Here is a 26,673-nt window from a genome sequence, read left to right as displayed (position 1 = left end):
AATATGTATGGAAAAATTACATGTGTTTAACATATATTGGATTACTTGCTGTCTAGGGGAGGGGTGGGGGGAAAGGAGGGAAAAAATTGGAACACAGGGTTTTGCAAATGTGAATGTTGAAAATTATCTGTGCATATATTCTGAAAATAAAAAGCTTTAATGAAAAAAAATGAGGGGAGTGGAGTTCACATGACCTCCAAGTTTCCTTCTAGCTGCAGAACAGATTTCCAGTCTGAGTTCTTGCTTTCTCCATCACTTGGGGACTGCGTCATACTCCCCCCCACCAGTTTCCCTGTGAGAAGGACAATTTGGTGACAATAATAGGACACCATTTTGGCCCCATTTCAAACTGACCTGTCAAGGATATCCTGGCCATAGGAGAGTTGAAAGATAGAAACAGGATGATATCACCACCCCATCTTTTGTTTTAACATTCAACCTGGAACATACTCCCTTCCTAGAAGGTGAGTGTCTTTTTGCCCCAGTTTGCATATGGGAAGACTAAGAACCAGAGAGATCCAGCATCTCAACAGAGCATTAGGTCTCCAAGGAGGCTGAGACCTTGCCTGAGATGAACAGGGGTCACCTGGAGCTTGAAGTGGTTAGTTCTGAGGGTGAGAGGGACAGTACCATGAGAACAAAGAGAACCATTTAATGTTTTTTCCCTGTCCTCCCCTACTGTCTTTAACAATCAGCCCAGAATTGGCTGCCTGGGTCCTGCTTTCAATGGCAATTCATTTTCTCCGCATCAGCTGTTTACTAGGTCACTCCCCCCCTACTACTTCCCCTCCCATGCACATACTGCTCCCCCCAGTTCTGCCAGAACTCTATTCCCCAGAGGGCCAAGCTGGGCTCTGATTGGCTCCCCGGACCCCGGGCCCTTGCCATGTGTGGGTGGCAGTGGAGAACAGTGATACATTGACTCGGGGTTACCCAGGAGGACTGCCCTCTCCATGCCAGGCAGCACCAGGGTCCTATTTGTCCCAGCCTAGAGCAAGCTCCTGGTTTCAGAGGGTGAGAAAGGGTCAGACCGCTTTTCTTTACCCCAGCCCTGGCCCTGGGAGAGAGATGGGAGGAGGGAAATAGCTTTGACTCCTGGGGTCAGCCCTGCTGGGTGGGTCACAGGCAGAGGGAAACGAAGCCTCCCTGAGGGACCGAGGCAGAACTGGGGGCTGAGCCTGAGAGGGAGGCCAGGGTGAGGGGAGACTGATGGGTGGACAGGCAGCTCCAGGGTCACATGACTGCTGTCGGGGAGCCAGCTGCTGCCTCTGAGGCAGATGGATTATTGGCGAGTGATCTATTTAGAGCTTGAGCAAGGGGACCTGCCTGGGTAACTCCAGAATGCTGTAGCGAGGGACTAGGTTCCATCCTCTTTGTGTTTGTATTTGTCCCCATCTAACTGTGGAAAATTATTTCCCAATTAGTCAATCAATAAAGCTCACTGAGATGATGTAATGGAAAAAGGGCTGTATTTGGACTTAGAAAACCTGATCTCAAATCCTGAGCCAATCCCTTTTCCTCCCTGTACCTTGCTTTTTTCATCTGCAAAATAAGCATGCTGCACTATATGATCTAAGTCTTATTTGGGCTGTAAAAGTTTTATCATTCTTAAGTGTTTGCCAAATAACACTTAAATATTTAGGTGTATATATAGATGTATGTTTATATATACACACACATATATCATAAACATATATGTACATATATACATACATATGTATAAATGCATATATATGTATATATATATTTGTGTGTGTGGATTTACACACATACATAGCCTTGTCCCAGGGTCCAAGGAGGAAGACAGGCATCTAAGATATAGTTCAGTAGATTTCAGCCCTGTTGAGATAAGATCAGCATAGATGCAACAGAACAATTACATGCTACATATTGGGGTGCTGGTGACCAGGGCAGAAGAAGTTTTTGAGGAGAGAAAGTTCCCTGTCTATGACCAGTGGGCCATATTCCCCAGACCTCACTGGGTACGGCACCCAAATGCCCAGCCAGCCGTGGGGCCATATCTAGGTCTAAGGCCACTGTTCCCTGCCCCGATTCTAATACTATAGGCTTCCCTAAGCAACTATCCCATTACCCCTTGGCTTGTGACCTCTCTGATCTCTGGCAGAAAGACTGGAATGAAAGAGGCTCCTGGGAATCGTGTTTCTCACTTCTCTGCCTTACACTTTCCTGAGTGGCAGTGCCTTGAAACATGCCAGAGGGCTGCACACATGCCAGCTAATCAGCAAGCAAGCATCCACTCTAGCAGAGCTAGCAGAATCCGGGCATGTAGATGGCATTCCTGGAGAAACTGAGCTGGCACTGGGTCCGTGTAGCCACCTTCTCTTGCCTGTCTGTTTCCACTCAGTGACATCCTATCCCTCGGAGCTGCTCGGTAACTAGTGCTTCCACGGGAAACCCCAAAAGTCAGAAGAATGAGGCTAGTTTCGTGGTCTCCTCTCTAGAAACTAAAGAGCTTTAGCTCTAATTCCCCCTCCCCCACGCTGCTCCTCTGGCTACTGAGACAGTCTGTGGAGTCATGGGACCTGATGGCACAGCTGTGTGCTTTCAGTTCTTAGAGTAGAACAGGGGAGAAGGCACCATTCGCTCCTAAGAACTTCTGCTCCTCCTGCCCCCAGCCTTGACCCATGAGCAGGGGAGTGAAGCTCCTGATGGTAATGTAATCCCCCTAGGCATGAGAAGTATTCCAATTTTTAAAACCCCTCTCCAAAAGTATATGTTGCTCCCTAAAAATGGGCAGATAATTTGGTTGACTGGCTCATTTCAACAAAAAATGAGGGCTTAATGGATACAAGACACCGTACTAAGGACATCCCTTACTTTTTGCTCCAGTCTGGGAAATGACATAGTCAGGCCACCTATACAGATAATTTATCACACAAGGATAAAATGTGATAAATGTAAAGGAAGGGTTCATTCCAGAGGCCATGAGAAGTTGGGGGGTACCTCCAGCTGAGAGAATGAGAGAAGACTTTACCAAGGAGATGGTAGAACCCTAAATTGGATCTGGAATTTCAGGACCAGGATTTCATCAAGCATCCTTAGATGGGAATGGAGACCCAAAATGGTGGGGGTGGGCGCAGGAGGATAGAAGAATTGAGCCAGAAAATATTGACATAATGCTTAGCATGAAATAAGTGCTTAAAACCGCCTGTGATGGCTTCTGACAACCCCACGTTGTTATGGGACACCTTTTGTCTTTGACTGCCTTTGACTCCAAGAGTTTCATTTTAGCCTCTGTTCCCTTCCCACTTCCCTGAGCTAATTTCTGATGGGTTTGTTTTTGTGCTTTGGGGTCAAGGGGAATTCCCCTCCGGATAGTCCGGATGTTACCAGAGGGTATTTGGGGACTTCTGCTTTGTGGTTTCCCTGTGAATTTGAGAGCCCTCAGGTTGCTTCTCAGTTCCTATGGCCAGAGGAAGGTGTGGGGTGAGAAAGGGCTAAATGTAATTTTTGTGGCTTTCCTTTCATTAACAGCCTGGGGAAGTAAGGGTGGAGGGGAGAGGAGGGAGATGTCAAGGGAAATGTGGTTAGAATATAACCAGAGGTAGGCTCAGATCCCAGAGGAAATGCTTTTCCTGAGGAAGCTGGCTTCTATGGGGCTGCCCTGAGAGGTCTCTCAAGGGAAGCAGAGAAATAGGGAATAGCAAGAGTAAGCTAAGAAACTGTGACTTTCACACTGTCCTCTTCCCCAGAGGGTACAACACGCCAAGGAGCTGAGTCCCTGGCTTTCTGTACAACCCTTGGTCAGCCGGGTCCAACTTGGTCAAGTGGGCCTAGTCAGGAGTATTTGGTATAGAATGATAACCCCACATCTAAGTTAACCATTAGTTTACCCAGGCTCTCCTCCTCCACACATAATCATCTTCCCTCCCCAGCTCTCTCTCTCACGGATCCTATACCTTCCCATCCTTTCCCTCTCCACCACTAGTAAAAAGTTGATAGAGTGAGGATCTCAAAACATTATGACGTATCCAGGATATCTTTCCCCCTTTGGAGAAGGAAAATATTCTAAGGTTTGGCTTTGGATCCAAATAAACCTGGCCTTGAGTTTCCAAGGAAGGCAGAAAAAATTCCTTCACAACTAACTCCCCACCCCACCAGCCTTCCTGACATCTCTATTCCCAGGATATTAAGCCTTTTGTTTCCAAAGATAATGAAATTTTTTTCCTTTCTGTTATTATCTTTTGGCTGGATAGCCAATTCCTCCTTACTCCAAGGAGAGTTCCCTTTTGCTGTTTTTGTTGGCCCAGACTCCAACGATTCATCCAGCGTTCTCTCCCCTGACTTTCCTCCCCACCTTAAAGCTGCAGGCAGCCTTGAATCCTGGAATGTCATCAATCAACAAGGACCAAGTGTCCCTGCACCATGCAGGAGGGAGAGGGTGGAAATATAAAGATGTGCTTCTACACTTACCCCATCCCAAACTTCCCCACACCAGTGTCATGTCTCTAAAATGGGGAATTTCTGCTGTTGCCCAAGAAGGCATATGGGTATGAATGAGCAGTGATTAGGGAAGGAAGTCTCCAGCGTGGTCACGTTGGGCATCTCTTGAAACACGTGCTGCTGAACATGAGGTGCTGACGCAGGGCAGAGGCCTCTGAGGGGAGAATCCTTAAGACAACAGCTGGCCTTCTCTAGGGCCTGATTATACCAGGAAGTCTCCAGGCTTGAATCTGGAGCCAGCTTTAGTAGTTCGAATAAGGTAGAAAGAGTTCTGGCCTCAGAGGCCGGAGACATGGCTTTGAGGTCCAGTTTTACCACTATTTAACCAACTGAAGGCATATCACTTTCTTCTCTTTTGCCTCAGTTTCTCTAAAATGAGAATACTGGGTGAGGTAATCTCTAATGTCTTCTAGCCCTCACATTGTCCCTCTCAAATCAGGATTTATTAAGCACTTACTGTGGACCAAGCATTATCTGGTCCTTTTTCTCAAGGAGCTCACTTTTTAATGGGGGAGATGACACAAACAACTGTATACAAAAAAGCTATACAGAGAGTAAGTTATCTGGGCATAAATCAACAGAGGGTTATATTAAGGGTGATCAGCTGGGACTTGAAGGGAGTCAGGGAAGCTAGGAGGTGGAAATGAGGAAGGAGAGAATTCTGGGCACGGGAGAGGGCCAGTCACTGAAAATGCCAGTCCCAAATGGAGTTTCCAGCAAGGTGGCCAGCAGCAGTGGATCTCAGACAAGTCGCCACATTTGTTTTAACTTGCTGTTACTTTCAGACCCTCTCTGTGCCCCCATCATTCCAGCAGCCCCTCACCCTCTGTCTGATTCTCATTACTTTCCAAAGAAGTTTAACACCCAACTCATGGTCATTAGGTTGTTTTCCCCGCCTTTTTACCCTTCCCGTTGCTCAACTACCCTAGCCTCCTAGTTCATCAGCCTTCTCAGTGCCCATGTCCTAGGCAACTAGGTGACACATTACATAGACTGCTAGTCTTAGAGGCAAGAAAATTAGAATCTGAATCCTTTTTAAAGTATTAATTGTGTGAACCTAGAAAAGATACTTAACCTCTGTTTGCCTCAGTTTCCCTATCTGTAAAATGAAAATAATAATAGCATCTACTTCCTAGGATTGTTGGAGGATCAAATAAGTTGTCATATGTAAAGCTCTTTGCAAATCTATTATACTAGCATATCTTCACCCTCAAAGGGATAGTCATACTTTAGCCTATACCATTACCATTACCTACACTTATTATCTTCATGATCTTGAACTCTCTGATCATAATCAACTATTCTTCCATTTCTCCTGGTGCTTCATTCCTTCCAAACTTCTCTCCATGTACAGGCCTAGCATTTACCTTAGCATCTTAAACTGAGCACACTCAGTCAATTGCCCCTGCTTTGAGTTCACATGACTTCACTCTTAACCCTAGATTAGTTCAGTTCAGTTATCTACTGCAGATAACTGGTCTTTTCTGACCCATCCTCTTGCTCTTTGGGTGCTCACGGTTTGCTAAATTACTTTCTCTACTCTTATTTGTTTACTCCTTACTGAAGCAATTCATACAACTCTGCCAGATGAGTTTGCTTCAAAATTTTGTTTTCTGATCTTAACTGGGCTCTCACTGCTGTGTGGCAATATTTTTATAGGTTACTGATTGACTCTTTATTAGTCTTCCTGCAGGAATTCTTCTTAACTCCTTCTTTTCTCAAGTCTCTAAATCAATCCCCATGTTCCTTCTGCAAAAGAAGAACTTTCCCTCCTATTTTTTTTTTTGGAAGATTGACCCCACAATCTCCCTTCTTTCTATCCAGCTTACACTTTCTATTTTATATATTAGCTTCTTAAATAAGGTAATATGTGCAAAGCACTTTGCAAACCTATGTAAATGCTAACTATTGTGATTATTATTGATCTCCTCCTGACATATGCCTAGATCTCATCCATTCTTTAAAAATACAAAATAAGAAAACCTTTCTATTTCACACTATTAGCCTCTCAAACTTTCATCTTATTGTCCTCAGTTTCATGGCCAAATTCCTCTTAAAAAAATGAACTATACTAGTTGCCTCAACTCCCCCAACATCCACTTCCTTCTTTATTCAGTAGAAGCTGCTTTCTCCAAGGTTAACCAACAATCTCTTACTTGATGAATCCAATGGTCTTTTCTCTGACCTTAATTTCTTTGAACTCTGTGGCTTTTAATACCTGTTTACCTAAATAAAGTGTCTTTCCTTGGCATCCATGCACTTTTTTCTCCAGGCCTTCCTTTCTCCTCCCTCTTTGATTACTCTTTTGAAATTTTTGCTGGATCATTTACCATCTCCTACCCACTAAGTCTTGGTGTTCCCCCAAGACTCTAAGTTCCTTTTCTTTTTATATATTCTTTTCCTTAGTGATGTCACCTTTTCCATCAATGATCATCCCAATGTTGATGATTCCCAAATCTATATCTGTCTCTTGTGAATTCTGGTGAACTTCTGTAGCTGCCTGTTGGCCATCTCTACGTGGTCATTTTGTTATGAGTATATTAAACTGAGCATCTGTAGAACAGAACTGAAAGTCTTCTCTCCCAAACCAGTTTCTCCTTGGAGTGCCACTATCCTCCAAATGCCCAGATATTTATCCTGGACTCTTTCTTCCTCCTCATGTTCTGAATACAATTAATGCTTTTTAAAAGAAGCTAACATTTATATAGCATAATTGCCAATTAATTGTAAATTTTCAAATTTCTACCACTACAAACATCTCTTAACATCTGTCCTCCTCTGTTCATTTCAGGTTCGAATCTTCTCTCAGCTACACTATTGTAATAGTCCTCTCATTTGTCTCCTTGTTTCCTGCTTTTTTTTTCTTCTGTTGAACCTCCTGCACACAGCTTAGTCTTTCCCAGGCTTAGATAGATCTGACCAGGTTAGTCTTGCTCAGAAATTTTCCATGCCTTCTTATTATTAATACAAACTTCAAAGCCTACACTAATTCAGAGGGGAAGGGAACAAGCATCTAATAAGGGCCTACTCTTTAGGCACTGTGCTAATTACTTCCCAAATATTGTTTCATTTGAGTCTTATGACAACCTTGGAGGTAGATGCTATTCTTATCCTCATTTTATGGTTGAAGAAACTAAGACAAACAGAAGTGATTTTCCCATGATCAGCCAGCTAATAAATGTGAGACCACATTTCAACTCAGAACTTCTTAAATTCTGGTCCAGCAGTTATCTACTATACCACCAACCTTTATTCTTTTCTGTACTTTGGATCTAAGCAACATTTTCAGACATTTCATATTCATCCCCTTTAACTCATTTTATCCATTCCAGTCAAACTGACCTGTTAGATGTTCCCTCAAACTATTTATCCAATTTCCTGTCTTACAGGTCTGGAATATTGCTGTTCTCATCCCAGTTATTAGAATCCTTAACCCCTTTAAAGGCTCAGCTTGGATACCACCCCTTTTTGTGAAGCTTTTCCTGCTTTCCTTCCCCTTCCTCGGAATTCCCTTATATTTATTTATCTGTATCTAGGAGGCACCTTCCTCCCCAAATGCAAACTCCTGAAGGACAGGCTTATCTCATGGCTTAATATATGTTTGATTAATTGAATAATTATGAATATAAACTGCTTCTGTCAGTCTTAAAACCACATATAAGTGTTATCTAGGAATAAAATTCTAAGCCGCTCTATCCTTTTTCATATGTAGAGTTCTCATCTCCCCAGATAGATGATAATCTCCCACGTAATAAAATGTTACTTCCTTATCCCCACCTCTCAGTGTCTTTTATAGAACCACCTATGCAGGGCCTGCTCTCTTAGAGACAGACAGACAGACAGACAGAGTGTGTGTGTGTCTGTTGCTGGTTCTGTAATATTCATGACTCTATTATTATTTGTTGTTCAGCCATTTGTTGTTCAGTTTGACCCTTCATGACCTGATTTGAGCTTTTCTTGGCTTTTTCTTTGCCATTTCCTTCTCCACAGATCCATTTTTGTCAGGCAGTGAGAGGTTAAATGAGTTGTCCAGGGTCACACAGTTAGAGACAGTAAAGTGTTTGAGGCTGGATTTGAACTTAGGATTTCCTGACGCCAGACTCATTGCTCTGTCCACTGAGACACCTGCTGCCTTTTCATGAATCTAGACAAGTGTTCTTCAAAGACCAGACTGACTATAATGGGGACAGGGAAACAGTGATAAGCTTGGATACGAAGCATTGTAGAGTTGATGGAGGGCCCTCACTTTGCGGTTAGTAGGCATGAATGCCATAGTTCCCTGTGGTGGCCCTGAATGGGTTTGGGGCTTAGGGCTTAGCTTCCTAAATGAAAAGCTGCTGTTCCAGCTAATATGTATTGACCACTTTCTCAAACAGGCCTGAGAGCTTTGTTCCCAGCTTTGTAAAGTAAGAGTTGCATAAAGATGAAGTGGGGATGTCTCTGCCTAAGGATACTTGATGTTTCTCAAGAGATGTGTATAGGGACCTGTTCAGGGTGACAAGGGATGGTCCCCACTCCTAGTGCTGACTGTTTCCTCAGAAGTTCAGTTCAATTCAAGAAACATTAACTACTTCCTGGGTACAAAGTATCATTTTAGATGATAGGGATACAAAGATAAAATTTAAAATAAATCCCTTCCCTCAAGGAGCTTTTATTCTCTTCCAAGATACAACATATATATATAGTAAATAAAGCACTGAATATTTTGAGGGGAAAGGACTCTGCTAGAGTAGGGGTTCTTTACCTGAGGTTCATAAACTTGGTTTGTTTTGTTTAATTGTGAAATTGGATTTCAGTAGAATGGTTTTCCTTGTAATCCTGTTTATTTTGTGCATTTAAAAACACAATCCTGAGAAGGAGCCCATCAGCCCAACAAAAGGGGACCAGGATACAAAAGTTAAGAACCTCTAGACTAAAGGCATTAGAGAGAACTTCCTGGAAGAGGTACCTTAGAAGACATTGAATCCAGCTTCCTAATTTTACAAGTGAGAAAACCAAGGCACAGGCAGGTTAAGTTGACTTGCCCAGGATCATCCATTTAGTAAGCTTGTGAGGCAAAGTTTGAACTTCAGGACTCCTCGTTGCAAACTACCTGAATTAAGGGTTAAGGAGGAACTGAGCCTAGAGATGGTTTGTTGTTTGTGTCAGCACACTAGTGTTGAGAGACAGGTCACATATACCTCAGAAAACAACAGCTGATGATCTGGTTTGCCACGCACACCAGAGACCATGCCTTGGAGTCTATAGCACTTTTATCTTCATCTCTGAAATTTCCATCCTGCCTTTCTTTCCCCCATCACCTCCATCAGTGACATTATTTTTGGACCCTCTTTTTTAGACTGGCAAGATTCCAAGCTATCTTTGTCTTACTAGTCTCTGACTATCTTCGCAACAACCTTGGCCCAATGAACCTATCTTATCCAATACTTCTCCCATTTATTCCTCTCTTTCCAGTGTCTATCAAGCACTTTATCCTCTCTTCAATTCTAGAACTACGATCAAATCGACTCTGCCATCCTTTTTGGAAGATCTCCATGACCCTATTCACTGTTCTGTAATTTTCTGCAGCCAAGTATCTCTCCCTAGCTACTACACCCTTATGTGTATTGTCTCCCTCATTTGTAATATAAGCATAACTTCTTGAAGTCAATGACCATCTCTGCTTTTGTATTTGTAGTCCCAGGGCTTTTAATACTTAGCACTTAGTAAGCATTTAGCAAGTATTTTTTTTCATTCACTCATCCATTTAGCTGGAACATAATAGAAAATTGGGAATTTAGGGAGAGAAGTGGTAGAATATTGATATAAAATAAAACATACATTTTCAGATATAGTATTTTTGTTCTGTTTGCCTATATTTGTTAGGAGGTAGGGTTTCTGTTTTGGAGGAAGTTCATGGGTAGTCACAATAATCACAAAAAGAAAAATGAAAGAAAGAAGTGAAGAAAGTTTTAGCATACATAAAGCATACACAGAAGTTCAGAAGGGGACATAGTTAAGCAGAGAAATTTTGTTGCTGCTGTGTTGAATTTAACATAACAGATTAAAAAAACTGAAGATAAGTTCAGTTTCATGTATAATCTTTTTTCTGGACTTTGTATATTAAATATTTATTTAGGTTTATTTAAATATGTATCTGTGTTTGCGTGCATTCGTGCATGTGTAGAGAGAGAGAGAGAGGAAACAAAACAGAGACAAGTTTGAGTCAGATTATTGAAGGCAGACTGAGGAATGAGGATGTGTTTTATTCTAGAGGTAGTAGGGAGCCACTGATGGTTTTTACACAGGAAGTGTGACATGGTCAGATGTGGGCCTTAGATTACTTTGGCAGCTACGTGAAGGATGTCAGAGTGTATAATGTTTTAAAAAGAGAGAACCAGAAGAAGCCAAATGTGTGTGGGATAGAACCTCCTTGGAAATCTATAGAAGGTGTAAAAGGATTGCTATTTGCACCAGTAAAGAGAAGTTCTCTTCAGTGAGCTCAAAGAACCAATGAAGCATATAAGTATTGGACATTTATTAAGCACTTACTATGTATAAGAGTTGTGCTAAGTGCTAGGGATACTGACATAAAAATGAAAGTCCCTGATTTTCTGGGAATATATTCTATAAGGATGTGTTAAGTTCTATTGAAAGTGATTAATAATCTAGACAAGAAAATGATACAGTGCAAGATGGGACATCGTAGCCTTGAGAGTAAAAACTGGAATGAACATAAGCAAAGTTATGAAGATAGAAACTTTGGGACTTGGCAACTATTTAAATATGTAGGAGCAGGGAGAAGGAAATGAAAAATGAAGCACAGAAAAGTTATTCTATTCAGTAAAAATAGAGACATAGAGACATTTAGAGGCAGAACCCATTTAACCATGTTGAAATGATATGTCCATTTGAAAAACTAAGATTGGAATTCAGGACAAAAGTTACAGATATAACTTGGAATCATCTGAGTGATTTAGGATGATAATTGTGCCATAGACATTTCCCCAACCATTCAACCCGGGTTATACTCCCACCCCAGCACCATTTTATGTTTTAAACTCCCTGGAGTATTAGCTAAGAGTATGTGTGAATGGAATACTTCCTAGGAAAGCACCACAAATGGCCTGGGATTGTCTTGGGCTGCCAGAAAGACTCAGGATTTAGGCCTTCTGAAGCTCCACACAGGCTTGTCCCTAAACTTACTGCGTGCCCCTGGGCTATGTGTGGCAAACTTGGGAAAATGTGGTGTGTCATGGTGATGGTGCTATGTCCATATGTTTATAGGGCAGGATACTATTTAGAGAGCACTTTTAATATTGCAGATGTTTTGTCAGAAAAGAAGCATGGCCTAATGAATAGGACGCTGAACTCGGATTCTAAAATACTAATTTCAAATTCTGTCTCTATTATTTAATTGCTCCATGCCTTAGTTTCCTCATGTGTAAAATGGGAGGGAAAAGATATTAGACTCCACCATGGCTTCTAAGATTCCTTCCAAATCTCAGTTTGTGATCCTTGGGGATATATGTCTTTTGGCTCCTGAAACAATAGTGAAAAGAATAGAGGAAAGGAATTATTAACCCCATTTTGCAGATCACAAAACTAAGGCAAAGGGCCATTAAAGGGTCTTACGCAGATCACATCATAATCCAGAACTGGGACTGGATCCTGCCCCTCTGACTCTCACTTCAGTGCTTTTCTCACTAAATAAAACAAAGGGGTGCTCCCTTCCCTAGAGAGCAGCCTTTGTTTCCTTTGCTTGGGGGAAGATTAGCAAAAAAAAAAAAGTATGCCAGAAATCTGGGCCAGGTAATCTTGGAATTTTTCTTCTAAAGATCGTCTGTGGACTGTTGTCTTTGCAGAGCTCCACACAGGAGATTGGAGAAGAGCTGGCAGATGACATCATCTACAGTATCTCTCTGCGTAAAGTACAACTCCATCATACCGCCAACAAGGGACAGCGATGGCTGGGGGTGAGCGTCTCCAGGGGTTAGGAAGCAGGGCATGGGATTTAAAGCTAAAAGATTCCATAGAGATTATCAAGTACACTTATAGAAAAGGAAACTGAGACACATTAAGTGGCTTCTCAAAGTCACATAAATCATAAGAGTCAAAGCCAGGATTCAAACCCATATTTTTTGGCTCTAATCCTGTCCTTTCCACCATGCTACGAGCATGTTCTGTTGTCTTTTAGATCCCATTTGGGCTGATTCTTGTGATTCTTCCCCCCCCCCCCAAGCCCTAACTTAGTTTGTTTTGCATGCTCCCTCAATTAACTTTCTTCCTCTTATTTACTTTTGGAAATTGTGTCTCTGTTGTTGGGGGCATGGGTTAGAAAGGCTTCCCTGTGTCTCTGGGAATATCAGTGAGGGCAGAAGAATGACCTTCCTCTTCTCTCCATTCCCAAGTTTGAGAATGAGTCTGCTCTGAATTTGTATGAGACCTGCAAAGTCCGTACCATCAAGGCAGGGACGCTGGAGAAACTGGTGGAATACTTAGTATCAGCCTTCAGAGGCAATGACTCCACCTACGTCACCATCTTCCTGTGTACCTACCGTGCCTTTGCCACCACCAAACAGGTGCTGGACCTCCTGCTCAACAGGTGAGTGAGCCTGACCCCAGAGGGCCCCCATCAATGTCCTACTACCCCTTCTGGAGCCATTGCCATTAATCACCATCCCAGGACCGTTCAGTCCTGGTGCCGCCTCCTTCTGCCTCCAGTTCCCCATTTGGTTTTTTCCTCACCTCAGCTGTGAAGAGACTGTGCATACCCTTTGTCCTAGACAGATAGAGACTACCAGGAGTCATGGGGGTGGGGGGAGAGAAGGGAGACTCTTGAGAGCTCTAGAAAAGATGTGGGGAGATCATTCTAGCAACCCAGAGAGAAAGCCACTGCTTGACTGTGGGAGAATGGACTGAGGATACAGAATGAGATCCTCTTTTTGGATATGGATGGGGAATTTACTTTGCTTCATTAAACATATTTATTCTTTGTTGTTGATAATCATCATCATTTGAGTGTGGGAGTAGCAAGAGAAAACACTGGCTTATTAATTTAAAAAAGTAATAAAATAAAATTTTAGACAGGAGAATGGCATGCTCCTCCAGAACTTGGAGTCTAATGCACCATCCTTGATCATCCAACTAGGTATGGCCGACTCTACCCTCAAGCCAATGGGGACCGTGGGCAGCAGGCCACAGATGACCGGCTAGAACTAAAAAAGTAAGGCGGAGTTTGGGGTTGAAAGATAGTAACCATTCCTTTGCATGTGGGTGGCTATAACCAGAGTAAAAGGGCCCTGGGGTCATTTGTAAGGCATGAAATTAGAGTTCTGACCCATTCTAATTCTCTCCTAGGAAGATAGGGATCAGAGAGAGTGAGCCATTGAGATGTCAGCCAGAAGAGATTTTACTCTCCCTATTCACCCAAGGGAAGTTCACCTTAACCAGCTCTCCAAGTCTCTACTTTTGTCTTCCTTGGGGACATAGAGGAGAGGGAGTTTCTAGTGAGAGGGAGAAGGAAGAAGTTAAACAGCACATTAGCTGCCATGGCAAGCACAATCCTACTTCACCACAAGGTCTATAATGGGAAGAGAAGAGTTATCAATCTTCAAAAAGTCTTTTGTGGGAGGTACTATAAAGAATACAGAAGAGGGAGGAGAGAAATGGTCCCTGCCTTCAAAGACCTTACAGTTTAATTAAGTGCCAGGTTGTATGATGTAGACTATACTGGCTGTCGGAGTTTAGGGAGGGGGAATTGTAGAATGTTCACTATCCAAGAGTCTTTGGAAGCCAAATGGCTGAATTCCATCCTTTTATAGTGAAGTAAACGGAGGTCAAGGAGACTCCTGCCTCCTACCCTGGTGCCTCTTCCACCACACTGCTAAAGCCCTTATTCCCTGAATCCCTACTTCCTTAGCACCATTTCCTCCATTCTGGGAGCCTGGTTGGACCAATACTCCGAGGACTTTCGACAGCCCCCGGACTTCAACTGCCTCAAACAGCTAGTCTCCTATGTTCAACACAACATCCCTGGCTCAGACCTTGAACGGCGAGCCCACCTCCTCCTCGCCCAGTTCCAGAGACAGGAGCCCAGTGAGACAGAGCCAGAAGGTGAGAAGGGTTCTTTCCTTGTTGGGGAAAGAGAACCAGGGTTGGGTCACACAATGGTGAGCCCCAGTAGGATTGTTGGGGCTAGGGAGGTTCTAGGTTGCATATTTCATTGAGTTAGATCAGGACTGGGCTAATCCTGGAAGTTTTCCTGGCAGAAATGGGTCTTATGGGAAAGAATTGAAGAGGAATAGTATCCGTGATCTCCTGGGTCTCTTTTGTTCCCAATTTCCTATAGCCCCAGAGTCTGTCTGCTCCTTCCATCTGACAGAAGAAAATGGACTAGGAGAAGGAAAACCTGATTTCCTTATCTTCTCTCCAGAGATGGTCGCAGAACAGTTCACATTAATGGATGCGGTTAGTGACTAGCTTATGTTGGCAATACTAGGGTGTACTTTTCTCCTGGTCTTTCCAGAGCTCCTTCCCCCTCTGCCTAGAGCCCTACCGAGGGTTGGTCATATTCCTTCCAGTTTGCTGACCTCAAAGATAGCAGTACTGAGTCCTCTGTTCTGCGTATTTTGGAGAAAAGTCCACAAGGAATAGAAGGCATTTCCTTCCCTCTGGGAGCTCTGGCTGTAGTTGGAGAGCCAGACAACTATGAAAATAATCAAGGACACTTAGAATACAAAGTAGATTGTGCCAGCTTTCATATTTGAAACTGATGTTCCTGTTTCTGTCTTCACTGTGGACTTGGAGTTTTCTGTCCACATGAAATGGAAATTTCTCCTGGGAATGGAAGGGTTGTCTTGAAAAAAAAAACCCTGACATTTCTTTAGCATTAAAGTTGCCATAACGGATAGAGCACTGGATTTGAGATCAGAAGTCCTTGGTTTGGACACAGACAAGTCAGCCTATTCTTTCTCAATCTCACTTTCTCTACATAGTTGTGTGGGAGCCAAGACTGGACCCAGGCCTCCTGAATCCAAGACCAGGGCCCTTTTCACCCCACTTTGTAACTCTTTGAGACTAAGTGCCTGTGTTTCCTAGTCATAATTCACAATCCAATCAAGACTCCTTATTTCAAAAAGAGATGAAAACCCTGAATTTGTTAGCACAGTGTTCTGATCACTGAACGACTTTAGTACAGATGCCAAAGGCCCACATACTCTTGCAGATGACATCCTTGATGCCTTAGGATCTAAGAATGATGAGGTTTTGGTGGGATTAATGGGACACGGTTAATTCAAGCTATGTCTTCCCAGGAGTTATTTAAGAAAGTGGTCCCCTATCACTGCCTGGGCTGCATCTGGTCCCAGAGGGACAAAAAAGGCAACGAACACTTGGCACCCACCATTCGGGCCACTGTCACCCAGTTCAACTCTGTTACCAACTGTGTCATCGCCACGTGCCTAGGGGATCGAGGTCTGAAGCCCCAGCAGCGGGCCAAGGTGGTGGAGCGGTGGATTGAGGTGGCCCGGGTAAGGAGAAGCCCTTCACCAATGGGGGTCATGATGAGGAGGGAACATTTCGTGGCAGGATGCAGGGATTAACCACCCACCCTCTTCCACTACTCCTAGTCTAGTGGGACTCCCCCTTTGCCCTGTCCTGGTATTCCGCCCTCCACAAATCATAGACTCTTACAGTTGCATCAAGTTTAGCCTCCTTCCTAGTCCATATAAGTACTCCCCTCTTGCATACTCCTAGTGACGGGAAGCCCCACTACCTTCTATGGTGACTCAATCCATTTTGGAGTTGCTCTCATTGTCAGGAACCTCTTCTCATAGTGAGCCAAAATCTATTGTCTTGTACCTTCCAATCCTAGTTCTGGATTTCATGGGGAAATCTCCGGATGAAGATCCTCTGGAACCTCAGAGGATGAATCTCTTTGGGGGATTGGAAAGTATTTTCTTTCCCAGTAAGATTATCTAGTTTATGGAGAGTAAGGATTGAACCCTGGTGAGAGTTGAAGGGAGTGGCAGCAGTGAGCGTAACAGAGGAAATCCAGGATTTCCTCAGTCTCATTGTCCTTCTTTCTGCTTCCTCTTCTATCCATCAGGAATGCCGAATCCTCAAAAACTTCTCCTCCCTCCGTGCTATCCTCTCTGCCCTGCAGTGCAATGCAGTTCACCGCCTCAGGAAGACCTGGGATGAAGTGGCGAGGTAGGTGACCCTTCTGCCGTGGCGATTCCATGGCTGTAAATGTCCACCCCGAAGAACAAGATTCTGGTAGTCTGGGAAAGGAAAGCCTCGCCTTTGGGTGGCAGCGATCCTCTCTGGCTTGCCTTGCCTCCATCTCTCATTTACTTTCTGCCTTCCTTCCCCACATTCCAGAGAAAGTTTCCGAATCTTTCTTGAGCTGTCAGAGATCTTCTCTGATGAGAACAACCATTCACTAAGCCGGGAGCTCCTCATTAAGGTAAAGGATGGGACACATGGGAGGAAAGGGAGCGCTTTCTGGGGAAGGCCTGCGGGCGCCCACCAGGCAGGAAGGCCAAGTCATTGAGTGGGGCAAGCTCAGAAGTCCCAGCCCCTGCTCCATCTTTTCTTCCCCTGAGAAAAGACAGACTAGTTAGAACAACAAGCTAGTTATTCAGAAATCCATAGTTTGATGGATCAGTGACTGGGTGGAGAGGTGACTGAGAGAGTCTTCTAGGACTGGGGTAGACTGATTCCATCATGACCTGGCTAAGGCAGTGGTTTTACAAGGAGCAGTAGTTTGTGAAAGAAGAAAATAGTAATAAATAGCACTTATAGGTTTACAAAATATTTCCTAAATAATTATCTCATCCTCACAACAATCCTGGGAGAAAGGTGCTATTACCATCTGCATTTCAGACATGGGGAAACTGAGGCAGACAGAAGTCAACTAACTTGCCCAAGGGGTGTAGTAGGTAAAGCGCTGGGCCTGGAGTCAAGAGGGCTCCTCTTCCTGAGTTCAAATCTGTCCTGACACTTTCTAACTGTGTGATCTTGGACAAGTCACCCAATTCTGCCTCAGTTTTCTCATATGTAAAATGAGCTGGAGAAGGAAATAGCAAACTTACTCCAGTATTTTTCAGGAAGACACTAAATGAGTCACAAAAAGCTGGACATGACTGAAAAAAGGCATCCCAGCTAGTAGGTATCTGAGGCAGGCTTCGAATTCAGGTCTTCCCGAATCCAGGCCCAGTAGTCTTCGGTGTCTGTTTCACCATGTAGCTGCTTTAAGAGAAGGGGAAAGAGTGCTGACCCTGCAATCAGAAGCTTTGAGTTCAAATCTGTCTCTTTCCATTTACTGACTTGTGACTTTAGCTTCCCAGGACCTTAGTTTGCTTATCTGTAAAATGGGGGTTAAGTTGGATGATCTCTGAGATCTCTTTCAGCTCTCAGTCTGATTCCTATAAGGAAATGAAAGGAAACAAGGTTGGCAGAGTAGATATGGCAAATCACTTATACCTTCTGGACTTTTTCTGTTTATAAAGTGAGAGGATTGAACTAGATAGTCTTTAAGATTTATTGAGCTTTAACGTTATATGCTCCTATTCATTATCTGATCTCTCTCCTCCTTTATGTGTTTATTATGACTTTTGCCAGGAGGGGACCTCAAAGTTTGCTACACTAGAAATCAACCCCAAGAGAGCCCAAAAGAGGCAGCAGCAGCAACGGGAAATGGTAAGTGGTTAGAACGCAGCTGAGTTAGCACCCTCTGCTCCCCAGTGGCAGGTTGGGTGGCCGAAGGTGGTACTTAGGCTGATAGGGTACTGGGATTTGGAATCAAAGGACAGATGCTCAGCTCCCAGATCTATCACTGCCCACATGGCCTGTGCCATACCTTCCTGGGTCTGTTTGCTCGCCAATAAAATGAGGATATTGGACTAAATTATGACCCCTGAGACTCTAGTCTCTGATTTGGGACGCCAGAGAGGATCACAGTTAGGGAGAGGCAGAAAGAAGGGGATGGGGACAAATGGAATGGAGAAAAGGAAATCAGGGCCTGATGCGATATTATATTCTATTAGAGAAATATTCTGATGGGAGTCTTCACCTTTTCCCCCATTCCAACTGAGAAAAAGGGATAGCTTAAGTTTTTATCAGTTGACACCTGACCTAAGATAGCCAAATCTTGTCAGAAAGGGACATGGGCTAACCAGTCAATCACCTGTGAGTGACAGCGAGAAATCAGAAACTAAGACCAGGAAGAGGAGTCTCTCAAGACAGCTAGGTTCGAATCTTGCCTTTGCCAGTCACCTAACTTCTCTAGCCCCCAACGTCCCCATATATAAAACGAGGGGTTTGGGAAGTTGGTGGTCAGACTCTAACCCTAAAAGGGGAAGGGTAGCGAGACTTCCATCAGCTTCATACTTTTGCTTGGGATTAGTGGGGAGGAAAGACTTGGGAGTAGCATGGGGCTGGGGAGAGAGAAGAAAATGTGGAAGATGTCTGAAGCACCTTCTCAGGTCTCCCAGAATGTTTCCCTGGCATGTAAAAGGCTTTCCTCCTCAGGACATAGGGGTCAAGCCCAAAGAGCTAGGGGTGTATCTGGAGAGCATTACTCCACACCGATTCCTCTCTCCTCCTCACGCTACAGGGCGTCATGCAAGGCACTATTCCTTACCTCGGCACCTTCCTCACAGACCTGGTGATGCTGGACACGGCAATGAAGGACTATCTGGACGTAAGTGGCCTTTCCGCCCAGGCCTGCAGGGTTGAGGGAGAAGGGGGCCGTGCAACATTCCCGTGTCCCAGGCCTTGGCATTCCTCCCTGGGGAGAATCCGTCACCTGACAGGCTCCTCGGCGAATCTCCACTTAGAGAGCATTTATTAAGCACCGACTGTGTGCTAGGCGCTATGCTACATACAAAGCAGGTTCCTGAGAGCTCACTTTCTAACCTGGCAGATAGAGAGCTGCTGACAGTCCCACTGCCCCTGACTAGCAGTATAATACCGATCGGGTCTCTGGGTTTTTGTTGTCTAAGGTGTAAAGTAAGGGGGCTGGACAAGGAGATCTCTGTAGGCCCTTTCAGCTTTGATTATCTGTCTCTGTGCTTGATTGTCCTTTGGGCATTGGGGGCGCCCCCCAGGGGAAGAAGTCTGCCTTCTCTGGGCTGCCTCCCTGGGCACTCTCCAGTGGAAATCCCCTTCCCCAGCCAATTTAGCTGGAAATCCAGCCCTGCACTGGGTGGGTATCTACTGCCCTCTGGTGGAGCCCATGCTCCACTACAGACCAGAAGCCAGCTAGGGCTGCTGGGAGACCACCAGGAGCTGGGTGGGTTCGGTGCCGGAGACCACCAGGAGCTGGGTGAGTTCGGTGCTGGTAGACTACCAGGAGCTGGGTGGGTTCGGTGCTGGTAGACCACAAGGAGCTGGGTGGGTTCAATGCCAGAGACCACCAGGAGCTGGGTGGGTTCGGTGCCAGAGACCACCAGGAGCTGGGTGGGTTCGGTGCCAGAGACCACCAGGAGCTGGGTGGGTTCGGTGCCAGAGACCACCAGGAGCTGGGTGGGTTCAATGCCAGAGACCACCAGGAGCTGGGTGGGTTCGGTGCCGGAGACCACCAGGAGCTGGGTGGGTTCGGTGCCAGAGACCACCAGGAGCTGGGTGGGTTCGGTGCCGTAGACCACCAGGAGCTGGGTGGGTTCGGTGCTGGTAGACGACCAGGAGCTGGGTGGGTTCGGTGCCGGAGACCACCAGGAGCTGGGTGGGTTCGGTGCTGGTAGACCACCAGGAGCTGGGTGGGTTCGGTGCTGGTAGACCACCAGGAGCTGGGTGGGTTCGGTGCCGGAGACCACCAGGAGCTGGGTGGGTTCGGTGCCGGAGACCACCAGGAGCTGGGTGGGTTCGGTGCCGGAGACACCAGGAGCTGGGTGGGTTTCCTGCCACTGGGGGCTTGGCTTGACCACTGGATCGGATTTCTTCTTTTCAGGGGGGCCTGATCAACTTTGAGAAGAGGAGAAAGGTGAGCATGGAGTGACTGTGTGGGGGCAAGGGCATTATTGGCAGCTTTTAGGCACCTTCAGAAGGATCTTTGAAGCCACCTTAGGGTGATGAGGGAGGGCTTTTGGCCAGGCGTGACTGGAAAGAGAAAAGGGCTGAGGAGAAAAGGCATGGGAGCTGGGAAGCAGAAAACAAATCTTGCAAGTTCCCATCCTTTCTGGCGTCCAATCTTATCTTATCCTTCCAGGAGTTTGAAGTGATTGCCCAGATCAAACTGCTGCAATCGGCCTGCAACAATTACAGTTTCACACCAGAAGTACGATTTATCGCTTGGTTCCACAGCATGGAGAGGCTCAGTGAATCCGAGAGGTAAGGGTTAAATTTTCATCCGCTTTCTTCTGATTGCTGAGCCCGCAGTCCATCCAGCCACACCCCCCTTGCCTCTTCAGGGACTGGACAGAGGGGCGGACCCAGAGCGGGGAAGGGTAGCCCTGGACAAGCTGAGGCTTTGAACAGACCCACACACCTATAGCGCTCCTCCCCCCACCTCTGACTCCATTCCTCCCCAGCTCAGACATTGCTCTTTGGGGTTAATTTGACATTCCAGGCTATGTCAAGCTTCATTCTAATTTGATTTTACCTGAGTAAAAAACTGTGTCTCGGGTAAGAGGGAAAAAAGTATGAATTTGCCCTACCCCAGTTTCCACCCTGCACTCCCCTTATTCACTGGCTTTGCTCTCTGGATGCCCAGTTACAGCTTGTCCTGTGAGCTAGAGCCCCTGTCGGAATCGGCCAGTAATACACTGAAGGCCAAGAAGAACCCAGGGATTATCAAAAGATGGAGCGAGTAAGTACCTGGAGATCCCTCCCTGAGGCACCCAGAGAAGTCAAGGAAAAGGGGGAGACACACACTGGGCGGTTACGAGGTTCCCCTTGGGCATTTTCAGTATCAATCTTTCTGGGGCCAGAGCTGAGGAAGAGGGTAATGTGGGGGGGTCCCCCGGGCAGGGTAACATGGGGGGGTCCCCCGGGCAGGGTAACATGGGGGGGTCCCCCGAGCAGAGCTGACTTTTGATTAACCAGTGGCTCACCCTCCAGCCGCCAGGCCCCCAGTGCAGAGCCCAGCACCAGCGGCAGTTCCCATTCCAAGTCCTTCGACCAGCTCAAGTGCGGGCCCTACCTGTGCAGCGGGGACGGGGCAGACTCCCTCAGCGTCACCTCGGCAGGGTCCTCCAGTTCAGACGTCGAAGAAATTAACATCACCTTCGTCCCAGAGTCTCCAGACTGCCAGGAGAAAAAGGTATGTATCCCTGCCCTCCTTCTCCGTCTTTGGGTTTGAGCTTCTCCAGCCATCGAATGGCCTCCACCTCCAGTTCTTGTGTGAGATTCTCAACCTTTCCATCAAGACAGGGAGGCAACTTCGTGCAGGAGAAATCAGAGACCCCGGGCTCAGATCCCACCATTGATGTGACACTGGGCAGAAGCTCTCCAGCCCTCAGTTGTCTCATTTATAAAATGGGGAGATTGGACTGGATGACCTCTGAATTCCCTTTGGGCGCTAGGTCTGTGATCCCTGTGACACTTTGGCTCTCTACCCCATTAGGGATAAGGGAGATACGGAAAACTCCAAGAAAGGAAAAGAAAAAGCCGTTGGGTAGATAGAAGAGAAACAAAAAACGGTCACTGGATCAATCACTGTTGAGTGAATAGTGAAATTCGCCATATTAGTGGTTTGAAGAACAGAGACCGATACATAAGCCATGATCTATAAGGGGGATCGAAGGGGTTTAGGATGTGGTCCACATCTATTCCACACCTTCCCTCCTATGAACTTTGTGCTTTCTGCCTGAGAAGGGTTGAGAATCTCTGCCCCAGTCCCTGTTCAGGCCAGGCAGTCACTCGGGGCCCCCTCCTAAATCTGTGTCCCTCCCCACTCCCAACACTCCCCATCCCCACCAGTTCTGGGAGTCGACATCCTTGTCCTCCCTGGACACATCGGGTATCGGGTCCGGCTCCAGCAGTGCCTCGTCCTCCTCCGTCTCCTCCACGCCGGTGACTGCCTCCCGCACCCACAAGCGCTCCGTCTCGGGTATCTCCAGCTACTCCTCCCTCTCCCTCCCCCTCTACAATCAGCAGATTGACGATTGCTGTATCATTCGAGTGAGTCTGGCTGTGGACAATGGGAACATGTACAAGAGTGTTCTGGTGAGTGGTTCCCTATTTTGATTCCAACTTGCTGCTGTGAAAAGAGATTTAGAAACAGTACAGGAGCTTTAGGGTATAGGAGACACCAGTTCCCAGGGGAGTGGGCTGCTCTGGCACTCCGGGCCTGACTCATAAGGGCAACAGGGCCTGGAGATACCAGGAAAGTCTCTTCTCTCTGGAGAGATTTGAGTACATCCCCCCATAGGCAAGGAATAAGCCAAGTGACTTCTCTGACCTTTTATTCCATAGAAAGGCTGGGGATAGAAGGGCCAGGACAGGGGAATCTCTTATTCTTCTCCAGTATGAGGGAGATTTGTTTTAAATTGGATTTGGAGATATTTGATGGGATGGAATGGGAGAATGAGTCAAAAACGGAATTGACCTGAGGAATGGGTCATGGGAGCTAGGGAGTTGGGATCTTTCATTAAAGGAAAATTGGAGAGGAGAAGCAGGAGGGGAATTGGCAGCAAGTCAAATGGAAGAAGTGTTCTATATAGCGATGAAGCAGTCAGTAGAATATAAAGGACATTGGGACTCAATTGGTTTCTAGTTCGAGCTCCCTGCCAACTTCAAGATTTCTGGCAAGTACTTGCTCTCTTGGGCTCCAGTTTCCTTATCTATAAAAGGAAGGGTTGGAATTAGATCATCTGAATCCAATTAGTCCAGAGTAGGACAACCAGGATAATAACGGGTCTTGAGCTCCTGCCATTTTAAGTTTGTTTGAAAGAAATGAGGACATTTTTCTTGGAGAAGAAAAAGCTTTTGGAGGGAAATCCTAATCCCTGTCTTGAAATATTTCACAAAATTACAGAATTCCCAAGTAGCCTCTAGTCCAACAATTCTCAAACTTTTTGGTCCCAAGATCCCTTTACACCGTGTGTGTGTGTGTGTGTGTGTGTGTGTGTGTGTGTGTGTGTGTGTGTATGTATGTCTGTCTGTGGGGGGCAGGGTAGCAACTGGGGATAAGTGACTTGCCTAGGGTCACACAGCTAGGAAGTGTTAAGTGTCTGGGGTTGGATTTGAACTTAGGTCTTCCTGATTTCAGGGCTGGTGCTCTATCTATTACCACATCTATTTGCCCCCTATACTTTTTTTTTGGTATTTGATTTAGTTATTTAATTTTTTGCTGCCCCTGTTACATTTAAAACATTTTTCAATATTTGTTTTTAAATTTTTTGAGTTCTAGGTTCTCTCTGTTATGTCCACCATATGTGAAGTTATGCAAAACATTTCCATCAAAGTCAAGTTGTAAAAGAAAACATAGATCTCTTACCCCAATGAAAATAAAAACCCTCTAGAAAATTTAAGTTTTAAAAAGAGATAGAAAAAGAGAAAAACTTTCTATCTGTATTCAGACACAATCAGTTCCTTCTCTGGGTCTGGGTAGGTTTTTTCATCATAAGTCCTTCAGAGTAGTCATGGATGATTGTACTCCGGGGAATAACAAAGTCATTCACAGCTGGTCATCCCAGAACATTGCTATTACTTTGTTTGCAGTACATTTCATTTTGCTTGAATTCATGGAGGACTTTTCAGGGTTTTTTTTACCTGAAAGTATCCTGCTCATCATTTCCCACAGAATAATAATATTCCATCATAAAAACATACCACAGTTTATTGAGCCATTCCCCCAACTGATGGATAGTCCCTTAATTTCCATTTTTTTTTGCCCTGAAAAGAGAGCTGCTATGAATATTTTTGGGTACATATAGATCATTTTCCTCTTTTTTGGTATTCATGTCCAGTAGTGTTGTTAGGTCAAAAGATATGCATGAATTTATAACTCTTTAGGCACAGATAGCCCACTACACTATTAAAAAAATTATTGAGTACTCCCCCAAAGAGCTTTTGTTTTGTGGGTAATATTCTTCAATGGATGACCTATTAGAAATAAAACATATTATTATTTTGAAAATGATTTTTATCTCCTGAAAGGATGTCTCTCTCCCCCTCCCCACCCAATCCAAAAGTCCCCAGATCGCATTCTTTAAAATGTTGATCTGATCCAGTCCATTCCTCCAATAAAATCCTTTCCCCAGTAAGTAGAATGCCAACATCTGTACTTAGAGCACTCCAGTGAGAGGAAGCCCACTGTCTGCCATCTGAGGCCATCCATTGCACTTGTGACAACCATCATTATTAGGTTTTTAAACAACAGTCTGTCTGTGTATCCACTTCTACCCACTGTTCCTTATCCTGCTTTCTGGTACCAAGCAGGATAAATCAAATCCCTCTTCCACATGAAAGTTTTTAAGATCTTTGAAGAAAACAGTCATTTTTCCCCTACTTCTCCCCAATCCCTTCCCCACCCCAGTCTTCTCCAAGCTGAATATGCTGTTCCTTTAACCAGAAATGGCTCATAGAGCAGGATCTTGGGGTTGTCTCACCATCCACTTACCATAGTCTGGACACTACAATTTATCAGTGTCTTTCCTTTGGCACCCAGAACCGAACACACTACTCTAGATGTGATGAGATCAGGGCAAAGTACAATGGGATCATCATGGTTGAAAACTGCAAAGAGCAAATTGAGATTTAACATAATAGAATAAATTCCTAATGATGAAAAACTATCCCAAAGGAGAATGGACTCAATTGCCACTCACCCACCTCACCTCCTTTGGAGGTGATATCACACTGTGTGTGTCATGCTAAGGTAGAAACAAGGGACCACACTAAACCGTGCCTAAGGATCCCTGCAGACCAACATTAAAGTTGTAATATAATGGTTGTTTTGTTGTATTTTATTTCCCTTTTAAACTACTTCCCATACATTTTAATCCCGATCAGATAGCACCTGGGTGAGTGTCAGGGGCTTCCTGTGGCCTATGAGTCATGGGCTTACCCTCTCTGCTTTAATCATAGATACACTGTAGAAAAAAGGCTGGACCAGCTGACCACTGAGGATCCAGCCAAGGGGGACAGTCTTTCCACTCACATGTTCCTCCATGACTCTGGGGGTGGGAGGGGAGAGCAGGTTGATCTGGGGCCCAAAGTCCTTAGGTCTAATATTTCCTGTCCCCTTCCCCAGGTGACAAGCCAAGATAAGACCCCAGCTGTGATCCGGAAAGCCATGGTCAAACACAACTTGGATGGCGACCAGCCTGAGGACTACGAGCTGGTACAAATTATCTCTGAGGAAAGAGGTAGGGCTCCCAGAAGACAGGGCATCATCTCCTGGGGGAAGGGGCCACTTGCTACGTACATCTGTCTCCTTTAGGGTCACAGATTCTCTCGGTCATAGTCTGCTAAATCAATGGTCTTGAGATCAAAAAGTCTGAGAACTTCTCAGTAGCAATCTTTTCATCCCAGAACCAACTCCTTTAGCAGCTCAAAACAGAGATGCCATTTATCTCCCTTTTTTATCTAGTCAATGTGCCCAGTCTTCTTGTCCTATTAGCCTTAATCAAGCATAATCAATAAAAATATATTTAAGTTTAAATATGTTTCATAGAAATACACTTAACTTTTTAAAAAATACCTTTCTGAATTCAATATAAGTAACTTGTTGATTGCATCTTTGCACCTTTGTTTTGAATTGGATAAAAGAAAACTGACTATAAAACCAAGTATTTGACATTCTGAAGTACTTTGTTTCTGCCTCTTTGATGGCATTTATCCCATTCTTCTCTGAACTAATATCGGTAAATGTATCCTCTCTCCCCTACTGGACCGTGATCTCTTTTGGGACAGAGTCTACCCTTTTGTCACCTCAGTATTTCATTGGATTCTGTACCTGACAGGAATAGGCACCAGACAGTCAGAAAGGCCTGAGTCCAAATGTAGCCTCAGACATGTGCTGTATCATTCAACCTTTGTCTTTCTCAGTTTCCTCAAGTGCAAAATGGGGATTATAATAGTATCTCTCTCATACTATTGTATTAATTATTGGAATTAAATATTTATAAAGTGCTTAGAAGTACCTGGCACAAATGTTGTTCAGATCCGATTTGGGATTTTCTTGCAAAGATCCTGCTTTGCTATTTCCTTGCTAATTTTACAAATGAGGAAACGGAGGCAAATGGGGTTAAAATACTTGCTTAGGCTCATACAGCTAGC

The 26,673-nt window shown here is 44.9% G+C and overlaps 1 protein-coding gene across 6 annotated transcripts in view; it reads left to right on the top strand.

Annotated features, from left to right (window-relative positions):
• The window catches only part of RALGDS (ral guanine nucleotide dissociation stimulator), an 89,037-nt gene that overhangs the window by 60,149 nt on the left and 2,215 nt on the right, over positions 1–26,673 (top strand). For 4 of the 6 annotated variants that reach the window (XM_051980265.1, XM_051980266.1, XM_051980262.1 and 1 more), the window contains exons 2-17: positions 12,309–12,419; positions 12,855–13,048; positions 13,595–13,669; positions 14,366–14,559; positions 14,795–14,913; positions 15,759–15,974; positions 16,553–16,656; positions 16,828–16,912; positions 18,070–18,147; positions 19,064–19,150; positions 20,399–20,431; positions 20,657–20,778; positions 21,161–21,256; positions 21,508–21,709; positions 22,369–22,614; positions 25,646–25,760. In XM_051980265.1, coding sequence (XP_051836225.1) covers positions 12,309–12,419; positions 12,855–13,048; positions 13,595–13,669; positions 14,366–14,559; positions 14,795–14,913; positions 15,759–15,974; positions 16,553–16,656; positions 16,828–16,912; positions 18,070–18,147; positions 19,064–19,150; positions 20,399–20,431; positions 20,657–20,778; positions 21,161–21,256; positions 21,508–21,709; positions 22,369–22,614; positions 25,646–25,760 — 2,077 coding nt within the window. The remainder of the gene's footprint in view (positions 1–12,308; positions 12,420–12,854; positions 13,049–13,594; positions 13,670–14,365; positions 14,560–14,794; positions 14,914–15,758; positions 15,975–16,552; positions 16,657–16,827; positions 16,913–18,069; positions 18,148–19,063; positions 19,151–20,398; positions 20,432–20,656; positions 20,779–21,160; positions 21,257–21,507; positions 21,710–22,368; positions 22,615–25,645; positions 25,761–26,673) is intronic. The other 2 variants (XM_051980264.1, XM_051980263.1) reach the window with 2 other exon arrangements.

Source organism: Antechinus flavipes, chromosome 2, assembly GCF_016432865.1.
Source record: "Antechinus flavipes isolate AdamAnt ecotype Samford, QLD, Australia chromosome 2, AdamAnt_v2, whole genome shotgun sequence".
Lineage (NCBI taxonomy): Eukaryota > Metazoa > Chordata > Mammalia > Dasyuromorphia > Dasyuridae > Antechinus > Antechinus flavipes.
The sequence above is the reverse complement of the archived record's forward strand: the minus strand, read 5'-3'. Positions and strand labels throughout refer to the sequence as shown.